This window comes from Ascidia mentula, chromosome 5, assembly GCF_947561715.1.
Source record: "Ascidia mentula chromosome 5, kaAscMent1.1, whole genome shotgun sequence".
Lineage (NCBI taxonomy): Eukaryota > Metazoa > Chordata > Ascidiacea > Phlebobranchia > Ascidiidae > Ascidia > Ascidia mentula.
The window spans coordinates 8305368-8329991 of NC_138570.1; the positions used below are offsets into that span (position 1 = coordinate 8305368).

Consider the following 24624-nt stretch of genomic DNA (forward strand, 5'->3'; position numbering starts at 1 on the left):
TTTGAAGAAAATTACAATGATGCAAACTTTTAGCACTTACTTTATTACTGCTCCACGCCACAAAACGACTTGATTAAGTAAATTTTTGTATATTTTTGCCTATGCAGAGATAATGGTGTGCAGTGGCACATTACAAAGTTTCTGTTGTTTTGTTTGTGGAAAAGTAATGGTAAAAGTAAAAAATAAGTACGAAAGATCTGTGGATATAAACAGGACAGGGTAAAAGTGTTCCTGTGTTTGCAAACTTCAACGGCGTAGAAGGCCCGCCATAGTTATACTGGTCACACAACCTTTTATTCTTGAAAATAATAAAATGGTTTTACCATATTTTAAAAGGTACAACAAGCACGTGGAAAAACAAGTATTTACGTAGTCAAAACAACCTCAAACGAACTTAGAATTGCAAGGGACATTCAAATGCACGTCAGTCAGACCCCGATGATGCATTTCATTTCAGTGGAGATAAAAAAAAATTCTCAAAATTTGGGAAATTATTTTGCATGACGTGAAACTGCGACACGAAACAAAAGTTTACTAGTTCAACAATTTTTATGCTAAACGTTGTGCCAAACTTGGTTCAAATAAATACTCTCGGAACAGGTTTAAATCACCTAGTGAACATGACCCCTAGAACATGACCCCTAGGAACATGACACCTATTTAGCTAGGTTGTGTCACGTAACAAAATAATGCTGTTATTTAAACTATTCTGGTGAACGCTGTCCGCTGTACAAACCTTATATCCCCACGGACAAACTGCTAGTCCTAATAACCTGTAACGACCCATTGATTTGGGTATTAGGCCTACTTCTTTAGAGCTGATGGGGTTGCATATGGGACTTTTGCCAAACCAAGTGTCGATATACTAAGGTCTGTTTTTACCGTTGAGCGCGATTTTTTGTGTATCCATGTGTACCAAATTCAATGGATATCAGTTTCAACCTGTCATTTTCTTTGTCCAAACGGCGTCTTTTTTCTAATCTACCTCACGACAGATAAGAGCTTGTAATTAACTAAATGTTAAAAAATTTTGGGAATGCGAGGTGATAAAATATTTCTTCGTTGCATTTACCATTACAGTATTTTGCTCTTATAATTACTTTCTTACTCACAAACAAATACCCGAAGCCTCGAAGTAAATGCGCAACTATGTGTAAGTTAATAAAAAAGCCAGGTGTGTCCAGAGCCAACATATATTCGAACACCTTTCACAGTCAAGCATTGAAGGCCTACGTCACAGCAATCACTATTTAGCTAGGATAGCAAAATATCTGAGGTCAAGTCCTAGAGGTGATTTGAGCCTGTCACGATGTAGGCTACAAATTCTTCTGATGTACTTTGTCGGGGACAAAGAAAGATTTCTAACTAAATGAACCGAATTTGGCACAACTTCCCGTAACGATTAGCAAAATGGTTAAAAAAAACAGAGGATTTGTTAAGATCACACTACAGTTTAGTCGTGTTGATGTGGAAGGGGTGTTTTAAATCTGTTCCGAGAGCGAAATTGCAAATTGTTTGGTTGTACTTTGTAGGGGGTAAAATTATCGTACCAACCCAACTAAATTTGGCACAACTTTTTATAGGATTCGGCAAAATAATTTTTTGGTAGTTTTTTGTATCTCCATGTTTGTGACAAAAATAATGTTTTTTCTTGATACATGTTGTACCTTAAATATATGTCAAACACACTTTAGAAGCAAAAAATCATAATAATCATTTGCTCGTGAAGTGTACTTTTTTTATTCTGCAAGTGTGAGTGTGCTAGCGTCACGTGTAGTTCTTTCTATGACATGTGAACCACACGGAATAAGTTTTAGACTTGTATTTAAAAAATTAAACCATTGTGACGACATTTGGACACATGCATGAGCGGGCGTTACAATTATAGCCTAATTACAATTGTATATTTAGTATACTAAAATGTATTGTATTGTTTAGTGCTCGACTGGAAGTGGTTTGAAAAAATATGTAAGTAAATTTCTTGTTTGAGATGGATTGCCAGTCATGTAAAGGCACAGCTCGATCAGTATTGCTTTGCCCTAACTGGTGGCAGTCAAAAGCATGACCCTCCACAACCACAACTGGATATTTTTTACCTCCTGGTTCCTCATCAGATTATTCTGTGTTTGTATTGGTTGTGGTCATGAGCGTCAAGTTTTTCGAAATACAACATTTGGTTATATAAGTGATGGAAAAGGAAAGCATGCACCCAATTTAAGGTACGTGTACACATTAAATGCACAACTGTACCAACATAGACGGATGTTGTTACAGCATTTTAAATTCTAGTTAAGAGATGTGTATTATCTAGTTTGGTGTGTGGTGAGAAAGTATATTATAGTACGTATATATACATAGTTAAAAAATTCAACACCATGTGCTGTGATATATTAAAAGCTGTTTTTTGGCGCAGATGTGAATGGTTGATTGAAAGTCCAGACCCAGCAAAGCTGCCATACATTACGTTAGACTTTATTTTAAAAGATACAGAGTGTGTATTTGACTATGTTACTGTTATCGATGGAAACTCTCATGATGGAAAAGTGCTTGGAACCTTTAGCGGTGATACTACCACAAGCACGGTGCCAATACTTCAGGCCCAATCTGGATATATGCTAATTTTCTTCGTTAGGTAAAATGAAGCATTTTGGTTTAATACCAATTATAAATTGTTTATGAAGGAGTCATTTTTGTAATCATTTATTTGTAGTGATAAAAACTACCAACGTCAAGGTTTTAATGCTTCCTTTCATGTACATGCCTGTCCTTACAATTGTTCTGGTCATGGTCAATGCATTGACGAGAACTGGTAAGTAACAAATAATTTTGGTCCTAATTATCTCCATCACATACAATTTCCTTTAATATTTGTGTAGGTGTAAATGCACACCTTCATGGTCTGGAGAAGACTGCCGTTCACCAGCTTGTCCCAATGACTGCACAGATTCCAAGCATGGTCTGTGCCTTCTGCAAAGGTAAAAGCAGAAATACCACAAACTTTTGAAACCTGTAATTGTTACTCCAAATTTTATGTCAATAGTGACAAGCGCTGCTCTTGCCTGGGTGACTTCATTGGTTTAGGATGTGAGTTGAATGATGAAAATGACTTGCCCAATGCCAATACTTGGACTATGGTGTACAATTACACCGATAAAACAAGGGAACCTTCTGCACTTGCTGGTCACGCTGCTGTGTATGTGAAGCCCTATCTTTGGATCTTTGGCGGCTATGATTTAAATGGACACTCAAGTAGATTGCTAAGATACAACTTTTCATATAACCAGTGGGATGTCATGAATGCATCAAATGGGCCTTCCCCTCGTACTTTTCATACTGTGAGTTTGATTCCAAACCAAAGTTTATTTATGTGCCAATTTTTTATTTGATGAATATCCTATAGTAAAGTAAAGTGAATTATGTGTTTACCCAGGGAAAATTTTTCAACAATTTATTTAAATGCTTTACTGACATTTGTACAGATGTCGATGCTTGCTGAAGATAATAAACACTATCTAGCCGTCTTCGGGGGTCAGTTGGAGAACAGCAGTTACAGTGATGAACTGTGGATCTACAGCATTTCACACCATTCCTGGTCAGCAGTTACATCAAATCATTCCAGCATGCCCCCTCATACCTGCCAACATGCAAGTTCTGTGGTTCAGAAGGATAATACCCAGTATCTGTATGTGTTTGGGGGACAGAGCCAGCTCGCACAGGGTGTGGTTTTCTCTTCGGAAATGTATCGATTAAACTGGAAAACAAGGACGTGGGTTCATTTACCCTATGATGTGGCCGGTGTTAAAACTTCAAGTCTTAGACTTGCTGGCCACAGTATGGTGCATGACAAAATTTCAGGCAATTTAATTGTGTTCGGTGGATATCTTTTTGCTGAGAGTTCAACACGATCAAATAATTTGTATTTCTTTGACATTGAAAGGAGTTTGTGGTTTGGTGTAGCAGCTGCAAATTCCCCCAAGGCTGTGGTTTTTCATACTGCCAATGTCATCGGAGATTACATGCTTGTGTATGGAGGAAACACCCATGAGCATGACAAGGATGAGTCCTGCCAATATGATGGGCTCTTTCTGTACCATTTGAGATGCCATGAGTGGCATCAAACATTTCCAAGGGGAAATCTGATACCGAGCGGGCGTTTTGCACATGCCTCTGCAGTGTCGGAGAAGAACCTGCTTTTTGTTCATGGTGGATATGATGGCACTGTCCTCAGTGACTTGCTGGCTTATAAAATACCTACATATGCAACACAAGCACCGGCGTTGATTGTCTGTGCAACTTATGATAACAGGGAAAGTTGTTTGTTGAACAAAAAATGTTCCTGGTGCTCTAAGAATCGATACTGCCTCAGCAGGCACAATGAAAATATGACTTGCCCTGAAAAAAAACTGGAACACCCAACTTGCTTTGGGTTGTGTGCTCAGCTAAAAAGCTGCACGACTTGTGTGACACTAAACAGGTATATACAACTTTACATACATAACTGAAAACTGAATACCAGAAAGTAAGTAAAGAAGCTACTGTAAAAAGAATGTGTTACGAACATTGTTGTATGGATTTTGAAGAATTTTTACTTTTCAGATACATCCTTGATGACAGGTATGACTGGATACCGAGTCCGTGCTCATGGTGTGTCCCAGACCAAAAGTGTTTTCCTTACAATAAACCAGATTCTACAAGTAAGCAGTGTAGTTTTGTTTTGCCAATATAGTCATTACCCCAAGGTTTTAAAAAAACATTGTATTTTTTGAAGAAAACATGTCTGTGGCATAAATTTGCCAAAAAATATACACCCTAGCATCAGTTTGTGTATGTTTTTAGGTCTTTGTGGTTATGGAATGACACACAGTCAACTGTCATGGTGGAATCCCTCAAGGGTTGCAGTTAACACCACCGGAATGTGTTTAAAAAGTAACTTGCATTCTGGTTTTGTGAAGGTAGCTTACTACAACGACAACAACAGTTCGGTCCCAGACAGTGTAGTAAGCTCTTTTTGCTTAGCTGTAACAGTCCCAACCACAAAGGTTTGTAAATAAAAATTTTTTCAGGAAAAGATTGTGCAGCGAAAGTTGGAAATTGACACACTTGATAAAATAATGCTCATCAAAATCCAGGGATTCTTGCATATTTTGGACCCAAAACGCTTTAGCAATAACCAACTGGAATTTAAGTTTACAGTTGTAAAAGGTAAATGTTTATTACAAAAATATTTTGAAGCAAAGTTCCATTGTTCTTTTTCAAAAATTCACGTTGATTTGTGGCTTTCTATAAAGAAAAAGTTTTACACAATCTTCTAATTTGGACTTGGTTGTTGCAGGTGCTGCTGAGTTTTATTTGAGCGAAGATGAGTCGCAAACATCTCTAGCCAAAATATTTCCCCCTTCTAATCCGCCGGTTAACTTTACGTCTCCACCATCCCCACAGAATAAAACTCTGACTCAGCACAGCCGGTTTGCATAATTGTGATAATTTTATCTGGGTTAATTTCATATGTGTTTTTAATTTGTGTCATATATTTCAAGAAACTCATTAAAAAAGTAACAATGTGTTTTTGTTTAGTTTTTATTACAAAGTTGCATTTTCAACACGTGGAAAAGGAAAATTAAAGGTGTTATGGAGACAAAGGTAAGAACCATGGATAATTATTTGTAACCTCTTTGTTTATTGCTTCACAATTAGCAGTTTGTTCAAATGTACTTATTTATAAATATATAGGCTGAATGGAAAAAGTTCAGCCTTCTCTTCCATTGATTATGAGTTTCTTGAGCCTTTTCATTCACCGTTGACCGCTGATAAATGCAAAACCTACCACAATTGCATGTTGTGTTTGGCTGATCTCACATGTGCTTGGTGTTCTGGCTTGTGTGTAATAAAGCAAAAGCAGTTCGAGGACTACCCTGCTGGGTGCCAACACCCAAGTACAGGTAACTTATATTGTCAATCTTTTATTGCTGGTGTTTAAACAAACACAAACAAGTTTGCTTTCAAAAGTCAATAATTTATTGGGATTTTCAGAACACTTTTGTAGATGATTTGTTTAAATTAAAAAGCAATATACAACAATGCCTTGTTGCAGGAATTGCTATGGTTACACCGCTAACAGGTCTAATACTGGACGTCTCATCCTGTCCGGTTTGTGTTGATCATGGTACATGCCAAGATTGTCTTACAAACTCAACATGTCAATGGTCTATGAAACTTGGGTGCACTGCCAAGAATTTAAATTTTGGTGGGTGGAAAAACAGTTCTCAGCTACTAAGTAAAGTATGGTGTAAAGTAGTCTTTAGCATTTCAAGGCAAAGCATTGTCATTAGCTGCAAAATATAAAAAGCGTTTTAGGTGTCATAAGTGTCCAAACCTAACTACTGTGGTCTTTTTTCAGCTGACACCTTTAAAGTTGCATCTGAATGTCCTGACCATTGTTCAGCATATCACACGTGTGGCGAGTGCACGTCTGACTCCAACAACCTCCAGTGTGTCTGGTGCGCAAGTACTCAAACTTGTTTTGCCTTCTCCCACCATATTCCGTCCCATGGTTTTGGCCAGTGCGCTGTTTCTATTGCAACAGGAGATTCATGTGTAAAGTATGTGTATTTGCATATCTGGAAAAGACTTTATTATACTGCTTTACATTTGGCTGAATATGGCTAGAGAATGTTTGTGATGGTATTAAAGCCATAATTTTTTAGTCAGTGGTTCAACAAATTGGCGTATTTTGAAGTAGACCTACAACTTATCAACATGAAAACCGACTTCTGTATGTTTTTGAGAAAATGTGGTCATTGTTTTTCAGTTGCACAATGTTAAATACATGCAGTTCTTGCCTCAAGGAGTTTGGTTGTGGGTGGTGCAGTCTTGTCTCAAATGGATTCCAGGTACATGCACGCAACTTGCATTGTTACTATAACACAAGCAAACATTTAAATTCACAGGGAAATTGTCTTCCGGGAAGTTTTAATGGTGCAAAGGACCCTGGAATATGTGAAGCTACCAGGGGAGCAAACAACAACACTTTGCAATGGAACTATGATACATGTCCAGACGTGGATGAATGCAACGTTGGTATGTATACCCAACACAAAATGTTGCTAAACGTTTTATGTGCAAGTTCGGAAGGTTACTTTGTTGGGGTAGGGGTCTCCAACCAATGACATGTAAAGAGCCAGCTACACTTTATGCCTTAATCTTTGCATGTACTTATTATACAGAATGGCCAAATGGAACAGCCCTGCACCGCTGTAGCTCCAACGCCACCTGTATCAATACTTTCCAGTCCTACTCTTGCATCTGTAATCCCGGCTTCAGCGGAGACGGCAAAGAATGCCAACAAGTATGCCTCAGGAAATGCTCCAACGGGAACTGCAGGTGCGAGTTGCCATGTTTTCTAGTATCAGTCGATTTTACGTTTAAACAAGGCTTGGTGAAATTGTGGTTTGTGACTCAGCGGCCACCCAGACTACCGCTGCATTTGCGACCTCGGATGGACGACTGAACGAAACGGCCCGGTTGATTGTAGCGTGGACTGCGGATGCAACTTTCAGAGTACTTGCATAACGGGAATAGGTATGATTTTTGTAAATTATTAATCTTTGATTTCTTCCTTGTGTCGTGTGTAGTTTTTAAAGGTATATGTTTATATCTTAGTTTAGGAATTTGGTAACATAAATAGTTCGAGATGTTTTATCTCATAAGCAAGTTTATGTTTATGTAAAAATATTGTTTCGTTTTCGTCTGTATATTTTATATAACTTCAAGGTGTCTGCGATCGTTGTCACCACAACACGAACGGTTCCCTGTGCGAAACATGCAAGAGTGGTTTCTACAAAATCAGAAGCAACAAGACCGTTTGTAAACCCTGCCAGTGTAATATTCACGGCGATGCGTCAGTGGGTATGTGCGACGTTGCCACTGGAATCTGCACTTGTCTTCACAGCACAACTGGACCTAATTGTGAACGGTGCCTTCCCGGATATTACGGTGACCCCAGGTAGGATATTTAAAATTTGACCGACGTTTTTGTCCAGGGTGTTAAGCTTATGTCCATTCTATGTAATGGCTTTATAACCCCAAGGAATAATAATGTTAAATATCCCACAAATAGCAAGATTGTTGTACGAAGCAAGGCAATTCCCAAGCAACTAAGCAAATATTGTTTCACGAGAGATTCAAGACAACAATATGAAATGAATGTTTTTTGAAGCGAAACGAATTAGAACAGAAAGACGGCCGCGAATTCAAACTTTTTGTGCAGAAACGGGGGAAGATGTTACAGGAAGTGCGAGGGGCGAATTCTGTTTCCGAAATCCGAAAAGTCGGGCGCTTTTGGTGCCTGGAAAATACCAAACACACTATTTCCAAACCTTATTTACTGTATGTGGGTCGTTGAAAGCCATCATAGCGAGCTCATACAGCTCACAATCGAAAAAGACATCAAAGTGGATTGCCAGGTAATTTTTGGTGAAGGCACTAGAAGAGCATTGTGACGTAGTAAAACTAAACAAATGCAACATAGAATTAACGGCGTTATTTTTATGGCACTTTCGAGCCATTGTGTCTCGTTCTATCATATCACGAATCCTTGGTTTTTCAATGTAGACCTCGACCGTTTACGTGTACGATGGAATTCCGCACTCCAACTCTTCCAATGCTGTTAAACTCGCCTCGCTTTGTGGAAACACGCGGAAAGATGACGCAACTGTGTTTGCTGAATCAGGTTTGGTTCTTTTACATTCGTATTTATGGGTTTAGTACGAAAAGGTAAAACTTGAATAAGAGCCCAGTGCCTTTACTGTGGCGTTTATTTCCTGAAACTTTAAGTACGTCGTTTGAATCACATTGACGTTGCTGAACGCCATTGCACAAAAATGAAAGTGCACGCGAATTTCAATATTCCTCTGCTACTTTTATAAGTGTGTAATTGAGGTTTCGGCTTCCACTTTCTTTACAACAAACAAACATCATTATGTGCTAAATGCAATTATGTGCGACATTTCTACAACTGAATATAATCATTTGCAGGTTTTCTAACGGTCGTGTATGAAGCAACTGGAAACAACTCTGTCAACTCTGGTCTCAATGCAACGTACAACGTATTCTCGCCCTGTTCAAATGCAGTCAATGCGACCAATCGATGTAGAAGGCCTTCTGTGGATTCACTTTGTCCCAATAACTGCTCGTACGCTCTCGGTCAAGGCTCGTGTAAAAACGTAAGTTGATTTTACTTGTAATTTTGCAATTTTTTTTTTAAATTTAACTTTTGTTCAAGATTTATCTTATTGCATGTTTTCTTTTTTTGCGGTGCAATAATTATCGCTGTATGGTGTAAAAAAATAAAATAAATTTAAATTACCCTTTTTTACATGTTTTTGCCTAGAGGAGTGTTTGGCAGTGCAAACTTCATAATATCAAGTTTCAATAATATTAATCAGCTCACCTTTTTCGTTTCTACCTCACACTTTACAAAGTAGAAATCAAACGTATCTGTCTGTTCGGTAACGTATTATTGCCAAACAGAAACCAAGACCTCTTTACTTCCTCTTCTCCAGGGCATGTGTCACTGCTCGCCAGAGTTTCTGGGTCCTGACTGCAACTTGCATGTGAGCAAAACGAAACTTGCCGGTTACTGGGCATTGGAATGGGATCAGATTCTGTACAGTCTGTCCAGGCATACGAGCGCACCATTAAAAAGCGACTTGCCCCAACCTGTCTATGGACACACTCTCACAGGCGTGGGTGTGGACCTGTTGCTGTTCGGGGGAAGCACCGGCGACCGACCCGTGGCAGACCTGTACAGGTGTGTGTTGTGATGCATGAATTTTACTGTTATTTTTTACTATAACGGGATTTTACTAGATATAAATTGTGCAGGTGTTGGATTTCTGGTGTTTATTGTTAAAATCGTAAATAGAAATTATGTTCCATTTGAATGAGAATAACAGACACTGACGATGCCAGCTGGGCGAAACTAATGTTTCTGATGCTTTTTATTTGTGAAATATCGCGCTGATGTTAATCGTCTCTGCCACTTTTTTTGCGTATTTTTGGATAGAAATATTGTAAGCCTTAAATAATGCGAACAAATTTGTGACACATACATATAAGCTTTTATCGCTTGTTCGCATTGGACTTGAATTGCTATTCACGATTCAAAATTTCATACTACACTAAACCAGACTCGACCAGATGTTAAATGAGTCACCAGACATCGGATGCTCGCTATGCGCTCTTTAAAATTCGCCTGCGTGTGTATTGGCCTATTATGCAAAGATACGCATATGGATCCTAGCTAAACTTATCAGAGACAATTGGGATATGCTGCATATCATATGTAGCTTTTAAAAACAAACAATAAATAATTTCCTACATTAAATAATAACACCATTCAGATACGACACGGTGGAAAAGGATTGGGACAAAATTCCCTCATCTGACGTTGCGTGGCCTTTGGGCCGTTATCTTCATGCTGCTGCAAGTTGGAACGATGCTGTTTTCGTTTTTGGCGGTTCGTTTTCTAGCATGTCCGTGACAAACGAACTGTGGAAGCTTGCTGCGGTTGGCTCAACTAACTACGGTACGTCCTGTCGTGTGTGTGCGAATGGATTATTACGGGTGCTTAAGAATATGGCCATACATTTGCGTGGCTCAGTTACGTGTTATGCACAAGGAAACATATTCTAAATTCAAAACTCCGAAACAGTTGACTATGTTTTGTGTTGCCCGTGTGTTTATGGTCCGTGTCTATTCTGAAGTCAGTTCAGTTTAATAATGCAACCATTTTTGTGCAAGTTTCTCTCTGTGTTTATATTTCTAAGTACGTATATTTTTTTCTATACGAGAGGTTATATGTTAACCTTACCAATACGTATTTAATAGGTTGGGAATTGATGATTTCATCTGGCCACGTACCTCCACTTGCCGGACACACGTTCACGTATTGTGGAGATTCCAAATTCGCGGCCATTGGAGGATACAACCCTACGGACGGACTAAATCAAAACGTAACTGAGTTTTTTATACTTCGGTGCTTATAACCAGTGGCCTTGATTTTGTGTGTGTTTTTTCTGTTTATTGTCGATATTAACACACGAGGTTAGGAAACAACGTGAATGACGTACATTACATTGATTTAATGCAAAGGTTCTCAGATGAAGGTCCATGGGCCCCAAAAGGGTTCACAGTGATCTACCGGGGGGCTACAAGATTTTAGTAATATTTTCGCCGCCGATTTCAAACAAATATTAAAAAAAAACGCCAGAACATTTTGTTATTCTAAGACATCAGTAAAGAAAGAAACTTTAGGTTTTTTCGTGGGTCCATCGAGTTTTCCTAATTAGCCTTGTGGCCTTTGGACACGAAACTAATTGAAAAACCGTGATTTAAGCCAACAATACGTGTATAGTTAACGGTAATTTTGTTACTTGTTTTCTGTTGTACCTAAATAGGCCACAATTCCTGTTGCAATATAATTTCTCTTGTCGTCAATGTTTTGTGCATCTCAAAATACTTTGTAATATAAAGCCAGTATCATCAACAATACCTTTTGCCTCACAGGTTTTCATATTCAACGCCGCCGATTCAACGTGGACCAAGCTGAAACCCAACCGGGGTGCATTGTTCGTCGGGTTATTCGGCCACACCACTGTGTACGACCAACAAACCAATCTGTTGTACATATACGGGGGAATAACTTTTGATACTTCCTCTGGCGCGACAAAGCCGTCGTCACGCACCTTCGCATACAGTGTTGTGCATAGGCGCTGGGCAATGGTGCTGGAATCCGAGTCTTACCCACAATTGTTTCAGCCGCCTGCACGCTACTTCCATTCAGCCGTGTATTACAACGACGGTAAGACAGTTGACATTTTGTTAAGTCTGTCTGTCGTTTTAAATTTGAGCTCGAAATTGCCATTTTGACAATACGGAATACGTATTCAGTAAAAATACATCTCCAAGCAATCATTTCGGGTAGAAATTAAAGTGTGATCGACATTTCCTTTATGCCGGGATTTATCATAAACGAGGGTTGGGCCAACATATCCGAAAAGGCAATTTTAAATAGGCATGCTTTACAGCGGTGAACTGTGAACTGATATCAAATACAAATTCCCGAGACGCCTTGGATCACCCAGTATCATTATTATTGTACATTAGTGTTTCGAAAGTGTCTCTGTTTTTAAGGTTCTTCACGTGGTTTCCTCGTCATGGGGGGTTTGTCCAACGGTGATCAAGTGGAGAAGAGCGTCTGGTTGTTCCGCTTCGATTGTCATCTGTGGACGAACATGGGTTCAACTAAAACACAGAAAGGTTCATACTTTGTATATTACAATGTAAAGCACCACGTCATCCGTTTTAAAGCAAGTTTGTAAATCCTCGCCCCTCTCACAGCATAACCAAAGTTCGGTATCAGAACAGGATCATTGGATTTATTTTTAAGTGCATTTTTAGACTTTTTTTTCTGTAGAATTTGTTAGAAATTAGGATTTTGCTCCGAAATGCTTGTCAATTTTGACAAGCTGAATCCAAATGTTAACCAGTAGTATGAAATTACTGCCGTAGCCTATAACTAATGAGATTCCCGGACCACTGGTTAAGATCGATTTATTGATCAAGTTGTTTGTGTTGCGAACATGCAGTAACAGGTGTGAATTTGTACGCCGCCAAGCTGGGCTACCTCATGTCGGCGGCTTCTGTTGTTCATTCCAAACCATCGCAAACTTCTTATTACTTGTTTGGAGGAAACCGGGAAGGAATTCTACTTAACCAACTTCAGGTATAAGTTGTCATGGCAACACAACGTTTACCAGTTCATGTAATATTTAACTGTCTGTAGGGTTTGGCTTGTTCTAAACCAGTGGTTCCCAACCTGGGGGTCGCGACCCCTAAGGGGGTCGCGGGAAGGCTATCTGTGGGTCGCGACATATATGTGATGCTTTTATAACTTGTTACAACACTTAGGCTACAACTAGTTGGGCCTGCTATCGCTTTGTCTTGTCAGGGACGATAAGCAGTAGGCTATGTGCCACTAACATTGTGCACAGGCACTGTCATTGAAACATCACAGCAATTATTGTCATCAACAATGAAAGTATGAAAAAGCAGTTTAGGGCGTTCAGTTGTAAGTGGCAGTGAGATATCAAGGTGCAGTGTTTTTCTTTAACCCTGGTCATGGAGAAGAAGCGTAAATATGTTGAAGAATATTTGAAGTTTGGATTTACCCGCATAATCTGCACTTGCACTGAAAAGCCTCCGTGTGTCTTGTGCAATGTGGTGCAGTGCTGAATCAAGCCGTCTAAATTAAACCGCCATTTACACACTATGCACCCCCAACACGTGAAAAAAAGATTAGGAATTCTTCAAACGTCATGAGGCCGGTTTGAAACGTCAGAGATTTGACTTAGTAGTTTTCAGATTTTAGCGTTGTCAAATACTCAACCAAGGATTTCAAACTTGGCTATGAAGTTGCAAGTCAGCCGTCTTATGGAGCAAAGTGATTGCCAATAAATGATATACTGTAAAATGCACTTTGATTGATATTGCTTGGGAAAAAAAAAATGGTGGGGGTCGCAAGTTAGTTTAAATCAATATAGGGGGTCACCAACCACAAAAGGTTGGGAACCACTGTTCTAAACTATTGAGCTACAGTAGCTTAACCAGATGTCAAACGTGGCCGTATGGTCGCTATTATTAACTAATGCCGAGAGCGTTTAATTGGATTTTAATATAGCCTAGGAAACGCTAACCATTCCAAGAAAATTGAGCTGTTGTCACTGCTTGCCTTGTGTATATATATTGTATGCCTAATTGGTATAAATATATAATATACGTTATCGATAAATTTGCGGTAATTGAACCAATCAAAAACTGACAAGTAAAATCTAGAGACTATTTTCACAAAAACAAAAATGTGGACATGTTGTTTTGAAATTCGGAACCAAATTTGTTTTCAGGTGTTTCGCGTCGTATCTCTATGTTACGTAGCCAAGAGCAAGTGTGACTGCGAGATGCTCAAAGCAGGTTGTCTTCTCTGCATGTCGGTAAGCACCCGAACAATACAAACGCACTTTATTGCATTTAAATTATCAGTCATGTATAGTAGCGTTATACGTAATGCGCTTTAGTTATATCTTCTATATCTTATTTAAGTGAATGCAACGCACAAGGTTGGGCGTCAATTATTTTGAACCTATAGCATGTTAGGTATATAGGGGCTGTATTTGCATTCGTGAATTAAATTTACCGAAGTATCCTGTTAGTCATGTGTTTTTGTTCGTAGTTCCCACACCTAAATATTTTACCAAAGGGATTATTTTCAGCAGAACGACGATTTCGTTTGCGCGCCCCCTACCGGCAACAAAGTGAGCAACACGCAGTGTAATCTCATATACAACTTCTCGTCTCGTGCCGAAAACTCGATCACCACCCAATCCTGCAGTCCATCCAACAATCCCTTCCTCCACTGCTCGCCCGAAACAGAAGTTCCAACTCGACCGTTGCATTGTTCTGACATCGGGTGAGTAATAAGATTCGTGACTTGTCACATCTATTGTAGATATTTGCGACTTTTCACTTTTGATAAGGAAGGACGGTTTCAGCCAAGACTCGCTCGACTCTATTTCCGGGTTGTAATTTGTTTCACCGCTTGCTGTCGTTGCAAGTAATGCGAATGCCTCTTTGCGTCTAAACATTCGTCGGAATTTTGTTGTAATCCCCATTTTCTATGTGCTTTCATTTTTTCAATACCAATGTAACAAATGAAATGGCCCCAAGTGTGTTGATGACAATTCAAACGTCCCGGAGCGCTATACGGCAAGAAAAACACAAATTGTACGAATAAAGAATGCGCGTCTTGCTAATGAAGGATTATTCACTTGTAAAAATAAAACTTCCAGCACTACAACTCCGCAAATAAACCTCGATACATTTTTTTGTGTTCGTGTGAGCCCCATGTTACTCCCCTTGATTCCTTGAAGTAATATTGACTTAACTCATAAACCCGTGCATTACACAGGGATTGTGAGATGTGCGTTGCTAGAGTTCCCCACTCGTCTGCTTCTTACTGTCAATGGTGCGATAACCAGTGTATTTCATCCGATCAAGAGTGCGCCGCACATAACACCTCCTGTAGCGGTTGCTATGAAATGGGTAAGCGCGTTCGTTTTAAAATCCACGTTATTCATAGTTTATACCCAGGAAAGTTCGTTTAGAAACTGCATTTATTCAGTTAATTTGAATTTACTAGGAAAATATGTGCACGACTTCTACAGTTGCTTACATATGTTTTCACTATAGTGTAGTCATTGCAGTCGCATCCATGCAATTCGTGTTTTTAAGTATTTTTTTATTCTTGGGCAAGAAGCAAAGAAACCTTATTTTGAAACAAGTGGTATAGTGAATTTTTTTTGGGTGAAACTCTCCCTCCCAGCAAAGCAACGTTTTCTGCATGGCTATTAATGTAGGTTGCCAGAGTTGCGTAGCGACGAGCTGCGTCCAGTGCCTCGCCCAATCACAAAACTGCACGTGGCGCAATCTTCTTGGCATTACTGGAGAATGGAAATGTGCTTCGACCCGTGAAGGAAGCAGAGGTCTCCCACCTTTGGCCATTCCAATCACCATGACTCGATCAGCTCACAGGTGCTGCATGTTTGGATTTACATTTAGCTTACGTGCCACAACCCTTGTTCGAAGCCCCCCCAACCGGCTGCCGCGTATACAATCAATAGCGATACATCCTTGTTAATCAATACCTGTAGAGATTTTTCCAGAATGAAACAACATGAAAAAGTGTTGGTCTCAATGAAGTGCATTTTAAGCCACTTATTGTGCAACCCTCTTCTGCATGTATTGAGAAAAACATAAAAACGTCGGTTATTTTTAAAATCCTTTGAACAAATTTCGTTTAAACATTTTAATTACCACCAAATGTTTCACTGACAGCTGTCCCGCCAACTGCGGATCCCACACCACATGCGAAAGTTGTTTGACTTCCTCCGGCGGATCCGAAGCGGGATCGGCCTCTTGCCTCTGGAGCGCCACTTTCCGGACCTGCTTCAGCCCGCTGCAATCCGCATTGCGGTGCTTTGACGGGTCGTGTGGCTTCGTTGTGCAACCGGCGTCTGTCTGTCCGCTGATTGACTGCGGACGTGTGACGTATTGTCACGAGTGTATTCGGTTACGCGAGTGCGGATGGTTGGGTTTGAACGACGGGAGTGGAAAAGGTCGATGCAGGCTCGGCTCACATGAGGTGAAGTCATTTCTCGTATTGAGTTTGGGCGCAGATGTGTTTGTGGGATGCGGTTGACGATTTTTTTGTAACTCTCTATATAGTTTTTTTGTTGTCAATATCACGGTCATGTCTCAACGCACAAAGGCAGTTATCGTAAAATTGAACCAACGTTTATAACTAAAAACTTTAGCAATCCTCTAATCGTTATTTTATGGCAGTTATTGGTTAATTCACGACACAGACGATGATTTACAAACGTGGTGCAATTTTCAGGCGCCAGAAGATACATCCTCAATATCTGGTATGTCACAAGCTGAGTGGTGGTACATGACTTGTCCGGTGGAGGACGAATGTGATAACGGCAACCACGAATGCTCGGCGGCTTCTCCCAACTTCAATACATGCGTTGATAGGTTGGATGGCTACGAGTGCAAATGCCTGAACGGCTACAAGCGCCCGACGCCCTTGGAAGATTGTCAACCTGTGTGCGAACCAAGTACGTTTGTTTTATAATTGTTTTCACGCCCGGTTGTATGTTTCCTCCATTCACAAATTTTTCAATTTGACGAAAACTTTGATGATGATAAAAGCATTAACACAAATGCCTAAAATTGACAGAAGTTCTGACAATTTATATTGCTTGTTCTGAACTTAAAGTGATATATTAGTGATATTATTCTAGAAACCTTTTGTACGTTTAGGTTGCGTCCACGGCCGATGCATAAAACCCTACGTATGCCACTGCGATTTTGGATTCACCGACCCGTCATGCTCCACTGCGTGCAACTGCAGCGGCCTGAGCAACTGCGAACCGAACAACAAGAGCATGTTCGTGATACCCATTCTACAATGTTCTTCAGTCTTTTGTAAACTTATGTTTTTGCAGATGTTTGCGTTGCGTGAACAACACTCACGGTGCCAATTGTCAACATTGTGACGTGGGATTTGTCGGCGACCCAAGCAGGGAAAGACCCCGCGGGGAAAATCCCTGCATCGCGTGCGAGGTAAACTGATGAATGCGGCTCATCGTTTTTTTTTCGTTCTAATTGCGTATTTTGATTTCCTTGTACTATATTTGAGTCACAACCCGTGGGTTAAACCTGCAGCTAAATTAATAATTGAGAATTTTCGCAGACAATTTGCAATGGAAGGTCGAGGGATTGTGTGAGTAATGAAGACAAGGATGGGTCCGAACCTGTAGCCACGTCGGGACCGAAGAGCTTCGATTCCACCAAGTGTCTCAACTGTTCGGGAAACAGCGTGGGTGATTACTGTGAAATGTGCAAGGACGGATATTTCATGGTAAGCTTGTTCAATTACATGGATGCCCATCAACTTGGTTGCACGTAAACCCGTTTTAAATATTTGTCAGAACAGTACGTATCCAATTTTAAGGTCTAAACTTATAAGCTGCTGCTTTTTCCAAAAGATTTTTTTTTGCAACGACCTTAATTTTAATAAGGCCGTTTGGTCAGCAAAGTCGTCTGATAGTCACACCAACTGCACTGATGAGACCTTTTAGGTCGAAACAGTGGCCATCTGTCTGCAGCTTATACACAAATTAATTTTAATAGTTTGTGCAACTATTGATGTAATTTTGCAACGCAATCCTGTATTTGCGACACTGGTTAACTGAGGGCGTCGAGGTTATCTAACACCTGTAAGAATTATTCTCACCTTCTCTTCAGCTCAACAACAAATGTCGTCTGTGTTCTTGCAACGGACACGGAAACACGTGCGACAAATACACGGGCGGATCGTGCAACTGTCAGAACAACACAATCACCGAGAGTTCGGGCGATTGTGCGGAAAAATCAAAAAGCGTGGAAATCCCGTCACGAGCGCCATCCGAGTGTTGGAAAAAGCAGTGCACTAAATGTGTGGATGGTTACGAAGGCGATCCGACCGACGGGGGACAATGTTTTCGACTGGTAAGTGCCATCGTTTGTATTTGCACTGCCCTAAACTTTTTATGGTAGTGTGATGGATGCCTTAGAATCATGTAGGGCCGTAGTGGAGTGTATTGACATGTAGAAGCAATGCAAGCCTTTGCAGTACAAAGCGGGAGAGAGATTTGCGTATCACGCTCCAACCTTGTATGGAGTAAGTGGCTGTCATCCAGCTAGGCCGCAATATCTTGCTTGCGGTGCCAGCAAGCTGCATACAGTAAAAATAATATGCATAACTTATAGGTTGCTGCCAAATTTTTTTGGTAAAGATTAGATCACATTTGTTTTCAATTTTTATAGCATGGATAGGTCGTTTCACGGCAGTAGAAAAAACTTAAGTCAAGGAAAAACTAATAGCTTCAAATTTAAGAAAATGTTTCTGTTAAATTTTTGAGTATATCAGTATTGCGCATGCATCCTTTGCATACATCGACCGAATATTCCACGGGTTTCAGGTTCACATGAATCAAGAGTGGTGTTTCGACCCCAACTTGCAACCTGGGTGCGATGTGAACTACGCAAGCAGAAAAGCCAAACTGCAACCCGACCAATCTCTTCTCTTCGCCCTTCACCCGAAGTACACAAACGTGGATATACGACTTCATGTCGACGTCACAGTTGGGGAGGTGGACGTGTATGTGGCCGCCGACCCGCGTGCTTTCAGTGTCAGGTGACGAAAATGTTTATATTGGGGATAGTTGGAAACTGTTCTGTGACCGTGTACACTAAAGTGTATTCAATTACACGCGATAGGAGAATGCGTTTAATGTTGGTCATTGTGGTAATTCCACGACTAAATGGTCGGAATCCGCACGAAAGCTTTCTATAGATAGCTAATGGAGGAACAACTGTATTTTACTGTAATTGATGACGGAAAAGTAAAACGCACAACAGTGTGCTGTAAAAAAGATGATTTTTTACATTTGATGTTAAATTAGATGCTTCTTTGTCACGCGGTATTGGACATTGTTTAAAGAAATGCATTTTTTGGACAAATTAAAATGAATACAATTTTTGCAGAACACAAGCCGACAGCGGGAAGCATGTTGTCGAAGGTTTATTAAGGTATGTGTATTGCCATAATGGAAAATAAATACTTGCCAGCAGTGGTGGGATTCAGTCGTTTCGCACTGGTTCTGTAGAACCGTCTCACAAAATTTTAAGAGATCAGCGAACCGGTTAGCATTACTGGTTACTGTCAATGTATTTAGTGATAGAACCGGCTGACAAAAAATTTGAATCCCACGACTGCTTACCAGTAAAAAGTTGTTAAGTTAACTGTGGATGCATTTATACTTTGTCGCACAACAACTCGTTACACCAGGTTTTGGTTTGTATTTTGCAGAAATAGAAGATCACCTTCGGTATCAATGAAAGATTTACCCGTGACCGACTACGACCACACGAAGGGAGTGAGTAAAACTTCCAGCCATTCTCTTTTTTTTCGTAAAAGAAATACATTTTCTACTTTGCAATGCCAAATTTTTTCCCAATTCCCTTTGAAATTTTCGACCCCTATTACGCCAAGCCAATGCGTTTTGAAACAAACTTATAATCGAATTACGGTGTCTCGGAAATTCCGAAGTTCTCCATGGTGATTTCAGTGCATCACCAGTTTCACGAACAGATAAAACTCGCGTGTATAGGTTTAAGCATAACAGTGAACCTTATTCGTTGCAGCCTGGCTGGATATACCGCTTGGAGGAAGCTCCCAAATTCAACAACTACGTTACATTGTTACCCAACCAAGCGCTGACGGTCCGCGGGGTTCGGGATCGACTGGTCATCTCCACTCCCCATACTGGCTACGATCTACAATCCACTAAGTTCTACGTCATCATACTCGCGAGAGAAGCGTCACGCGGTGACGTCACATCCGACGGTTTGGGGAGGGATAGAAGGTCGATTGCTTCTGTCGCCGCAAGAGGGAGATTGTTATTCAGACAGGTGGGTGCTTTTTGCCTCTTGGACAACAACCGGTACTGCGGTTATAGATTTTATTTTAAATATCGGCAGAAAGTCAAACTGATCCTGCGTGGGCTTGGTTGTTTTTGCTTGAAAACATAACTCACGTATATAGGTTTTGTATTTCAATTGTTCATCAAATATACAGAAGGGTCACAAAAATTTATGAATATAAAATGTAATCGACTCTAATATTTCAGTTTGCAACGGCTATGACAAACATATTTTCTGTATAAACAAACAATTTACAATTTATTTCTTTTTCGCAGGACCAAACACGCATTGATCTGTTCGTATTTTTCTCCGTGTTTTTTTCCTGTTTTTTCCTCTTTCTGTCGATCTGCATCGTGGTTTGGAAGATCAAACAAACCGTTGATACGCAGCAAGCTCGCCTGGCTCATCACATGCAGCTTCAGCACATGGCAAGGTATATCAAGGGCAAAACATCTACCGCTTGTCGTAATATTTAATCTTACACAATGTGCTGAAGCTTTTGTTTCAAAATTTGTTTGTACAGTAAAGAAGTGATGTCTTGCGCCGGATCCGGGTACCCTGACCCGGCCGAATATTGACCAATTTTCAATACCCGGACCCGACCGGATAACACACTTAATTTTACCGGATAGACCAATTTTCAAACACCCGCACTCATGATAAGTTAACCTTAACATAGCATTCTGTTTGACAATCAAACATTTCTGCCCTACCGATGAAATACACGAATCGGTGTTAACAAACTGCCGGATCCAAATTATCCGGCCGGATTTGATTGATAACTATCCGGATCCGGCCGGGCCGGATAATTTGGAACTGGGAACATCACTACAGTAAAGCTAAATGAAAAAAGTTCAGTTGTTTAAATAAGCCGTTTTGTCGTATTTAAAAGTATTTCCATAATACTGTGCAAGATTAACACAAAACATAATTTCTTGCAGCCGCCCGTATGCCTGTGCTTATGTTTATATTGACCGAAGCCCAGTAGTGCCCGGGTCACGTGCCTCGACAGTCAGCAACCAATCAACACCCTCAAGGACTCTCGTCCTTGACGCTGACAAACTCACTTATTCCACTACACCTCTTTCGCAAGGCCGATCATCCACGTTACAGTCGCACAGGAAAACTGGGAGTCCGAAGCAGTCTTTGGTTCCTCGCAAGTGGGTTCATATTTCAACAACTGCCATTTTTGGAGTTGTTTAAGCTGTTTTTTTGTTTGAGTTGATTGTTGGCATACTCATATCTGTGTTTAATTGTTGTTAAAAAGTTGTTCTTTGAGACTTCCCATGTCCTGAAAACATACAATTTGTACGTTTGAGTTGTATAAGTTTGTACACGATCGGCACACAAACGATGGGTAAACCGTGAAAAAAGGTTTCTATTAACAATTTATACCAATAATAAAGATTCAGCCCATCATTTTGTCCCCTACAACATCGTAGTTTATACAACTGTTCAAAAGATTTTTTTGCGAAAATAAGTTCTTACTGTTTTTTAATCAATCTTCAAACCGCGTTAATAAATCTGTTCAAGTAAATTTAACATCAGGATTTTTTTGTTAAGGGCGATGAAATCGTGTTTGGTGAAACCTTCGTCGAGCGAGGGAAACATAACCTGTTCACAATCCGTCGAGGCTTTCGTCTGCGAGACATCTTTATCCCACCCTCCGCTATCGCCGTCGCGACGCAAAGCTGACGTCACCACGTTACGTCATCGCGCCGGCGTGTCTCTCGACCTTTCCCAGATACCCGAAGCGCAAACCGAGGAATCGCGCAGGTTTGATTCTTATATTTTACTTTTTGTGGACAAACACTAGGTTACACCATGCCAAAAACCATTTTATTTCATGTATAACAATAACCCATACATGGGACCTTAATTCAAAGTTGTCCATCATATTTGGCATCCATAAATTAAACATTTCATAAAATATTTTACATTGTCATTTCCATTGGGACACTTTTTCTTATATTTTTCTGAACAATTCAATCTTTTGGTTCGACATGGAAGTCTTTATTCAAGGGGTCATGGTTGTCAGACAATAAAACCTATTTAACAGTCACAATAGAAATTGATTTGTTGTACTATTTTGGAATTAAATAATGTTTGCCTTGAATTTTAAAGGATATTTTGTAATAAAAGTGTTGTGGCTAATATCTGCTATAAACAGCACTTTTAATAATATTTTTATTATTTTGTTTAGTCAGGTATTTAAAATAAACTAGTTGCTTCAAAATTCTTGTTTTCTATGTATTAAGTTTATGTCTTACATAATTATCTTGAATCTGATGCAAAATTTCAAGTATTCTCAGGAAAGGCTTTTTGAATTATTAAAAAAACGTCGAGAAACGTAAATACAATAAAGTTTGCCAGAAGAGCAGTATTAACCAATTAAAAAAAGTCATTCACAAAAAGCATAAATACTCACTGCAAAGTTCTCAGAAATTTTTGTACCAACAGATGGTAATTAAAATGACCATTTTTGGATATATACTGACCCATATTAGTCATTGCAGCTAGATTAATAGTTTTTGAATTTCACATGTGAATTGACAAAGCAAAGTTATCCAAGTGAGTAAGGGCACTGGTTGAACACAAAAAAATCTATACATTTCCTTTCTCGGAAACATTTTCTTACTACATGATTAAATAAAGTTTGATGGTTTCGTTTCGCATGTATTTAATCTCTGAAAAAAATGTCATTCTTTCTGCGTTGTTCGGCAATTTTTACTTCAGTAAAAAAGTTCGAAATTTGTGTAAAAAGATTTTTTTACTCACAGTCATATTTTCTCAGTCACCATCCTTTCAAAATCTGCCTATTTGATGTTTACAAAAGTTTACAGAATTGTTAAAAATTAACGATCTTTCGTATACCGCAGACATTCCGATCACGTTGGACATAGGCGGGCGTGGAAGGATCAGGGCGAAAGACGCAAACGAAACCTCATCGTTCACTTCCAGTCGGAATCAATGACAGAGCACAGTATCCCCCTTCTCCACTCAACACAAGGCTACCTTACAGTGGTGGCGGGCGCATGTGGCGAATGTCGCCTTACACCAGAACAGGCTCCCGTTGAAGAGCCAGCTCGTATCGTCTCGTCGCCCACAGAGAAGCGCACCTCATTTCGCCATAAAGTCTTCCGCAAAAGTTTGGACGCGCGGGTGCCGCATGGTGGCGCAAACGATGAAACTGATTTCGGCACGCCGAGCGTAATATCGCGATCAATCTCAACGCCGACTTTGGCGAAGTCACACGGGACAGCCAAGAGCAACCACAGATCCAGTCCGCGTATCAAAGCTCCTTCGCGGCTCAGTAAATTCCGCCTCAATCGCAAGCGGCCATGTCCAGTCAACGTGGGACCAATTTCTGTGGAACCGACTGACGACCGTCACGCAGGCGTCGCCACCGTCATCCTACAAATGCCCAACGCCGCGAACTTGCCATGCGCAATCAGCCTCGGCTCCGCTTTGCTTTCCACGAAAAACATGAACCTCCCAGTGGTGCCCGAGTGCAATTCCACCAAGACCAGAAAGACTCTCCCATTGAGAAAGCGTATGTGAGCGGGTTAACATATTTTTTTATGCGGCCTCGTCGAGCGTTAGTGCAATTTTTGAACTTGGTGCTAACCATTGTATTTCGGGCGATAATTGATTACTGGTTTAATGTAAGAATGTGTGAAACCAAGCTGCTGGGTGGTTTGTTGACTTTGATTGCAACGGATTTTTTTTTGTCGCCACGGTTTACACCCATGTATTATCTCTCCATTTCGTGTTGTATAAACCGTTTAGACGCCCAACGAATTGTTTGTTTGAACTGTTTGTCATTTGTGGCAAAATACCTAACCAGCGTCTTCCCACTGCAGATTCGCCTAACGGATCTTTTCCATTCATATACCTGCTTTTTTGTTGGTGCGGTTTTGTTCCTGTGTCCTTTTTGATACCTTTAACATTGTCCTAGTTCTTCCAGCAATGTTGCATCTACTTGCAACCGACCTAGTTGGCGTCATTATTTGTTTCCCTCCACAATTAAATTTTCTTTCATCGACTTTTGTTAATACCAAAATACACAAACTTCGTGCTGTGTTTTTAGACAAGCTTTTATGCTCTCGATACTCCAAGCACCAATCGCTTTCTACTCTCATTTTTGTTTTTTTGAATTACGTCCATCCATATCTTGAACTCTTTACTTATTGCAGTATAATTTTTACAGTGAGGAGTGTCAAACCGGTTGTATTGTTGATATGTGCCATGACGTTTCGTTAAATACATTCTGTTGCGAAAAGCCGTCTGTTTTTATTCAGGTTTAGGCAGTATTGTCTTTTAATGCCTTCAGACGCCAGGTAGAAGATGGTGGGTGACCCATTTAACTGCTAGATACCAAGATACGCCTCGCGCCTTCGCAGCCAGACACCGGAAATTCTGTCGCTGTCTGAGGCGAAGAAGGTTGCGGCAGTCAGGGTGTGGAGAAAATAGAAAAAG

The 24624-nt window shown here is 40.2% G+C and overlaps 1 protein-coding gene across 1 annotated transcript; it reads left to right on the plus strand.

Annotated features, from left to right (window-relative positions):
• The first annotated feature begins 1942 nt into the window (after window positions 1–1942).
• On the plus strand, window positions 1943–24416 carry LOC145901546 (multiple epidermal growth factor-like domains protein 8). Its single transcript, XM_082989273.1, has 46 exons — window positions 1943–2219; window positions 2414–2632; window positions 2711–2809; window positions 2877–2975; window positions 3041–3335; window positions 3480–4474; window positions 4597–4694; window positions 4837–4997; window positions 5064–5202; window positions 5333–5465; window positions 5575–5640; window positions 5731–5939; window positions 6092–6244; window positions 6398–6599; window positions 6809–6890; window positions 6948–7077; window positions 7224–7380; window positions 7460–7578; window positions 7771–8002; window positions 8267–8462; window positions 8611–8728; window positions 9034–9221; window positions 9561–9808; window positions 10401–10585; window positions 10888–11012; window positions 11566–11860; window positions 12193–12318; window positions 12648–12784; window positions 13962–14048; window positions 14328–14524; window positions 15023–15156; window positions 15471–15645; window positions 15949–16255; window positions 16511–16733; window positions 16939–17065; window positions 17124–17241; window positions 17372–17539; window positions 17926–18168; window positions 18642–18856; window positions 19207–19251; window positions 19532–19598; window positions 19867–20133; window positions 20421–20578; window positions 21087–21305; window positions 21709–21921; window positions 23025–24416. Exons 1-46 carry the CDS (start codon window positions 2062–2064, stop codon window positions 23704–23706), a joined length of 9009 nt encoding a protein of 3002 aa, XP_082845399.1. The 5' UTR covers window positions 1943–2061; the 3' UTR covers window positions 23707–24416.
• The last annotated feature ends 208 nt before the right edge of the window (window positions 24417–24624 follow it).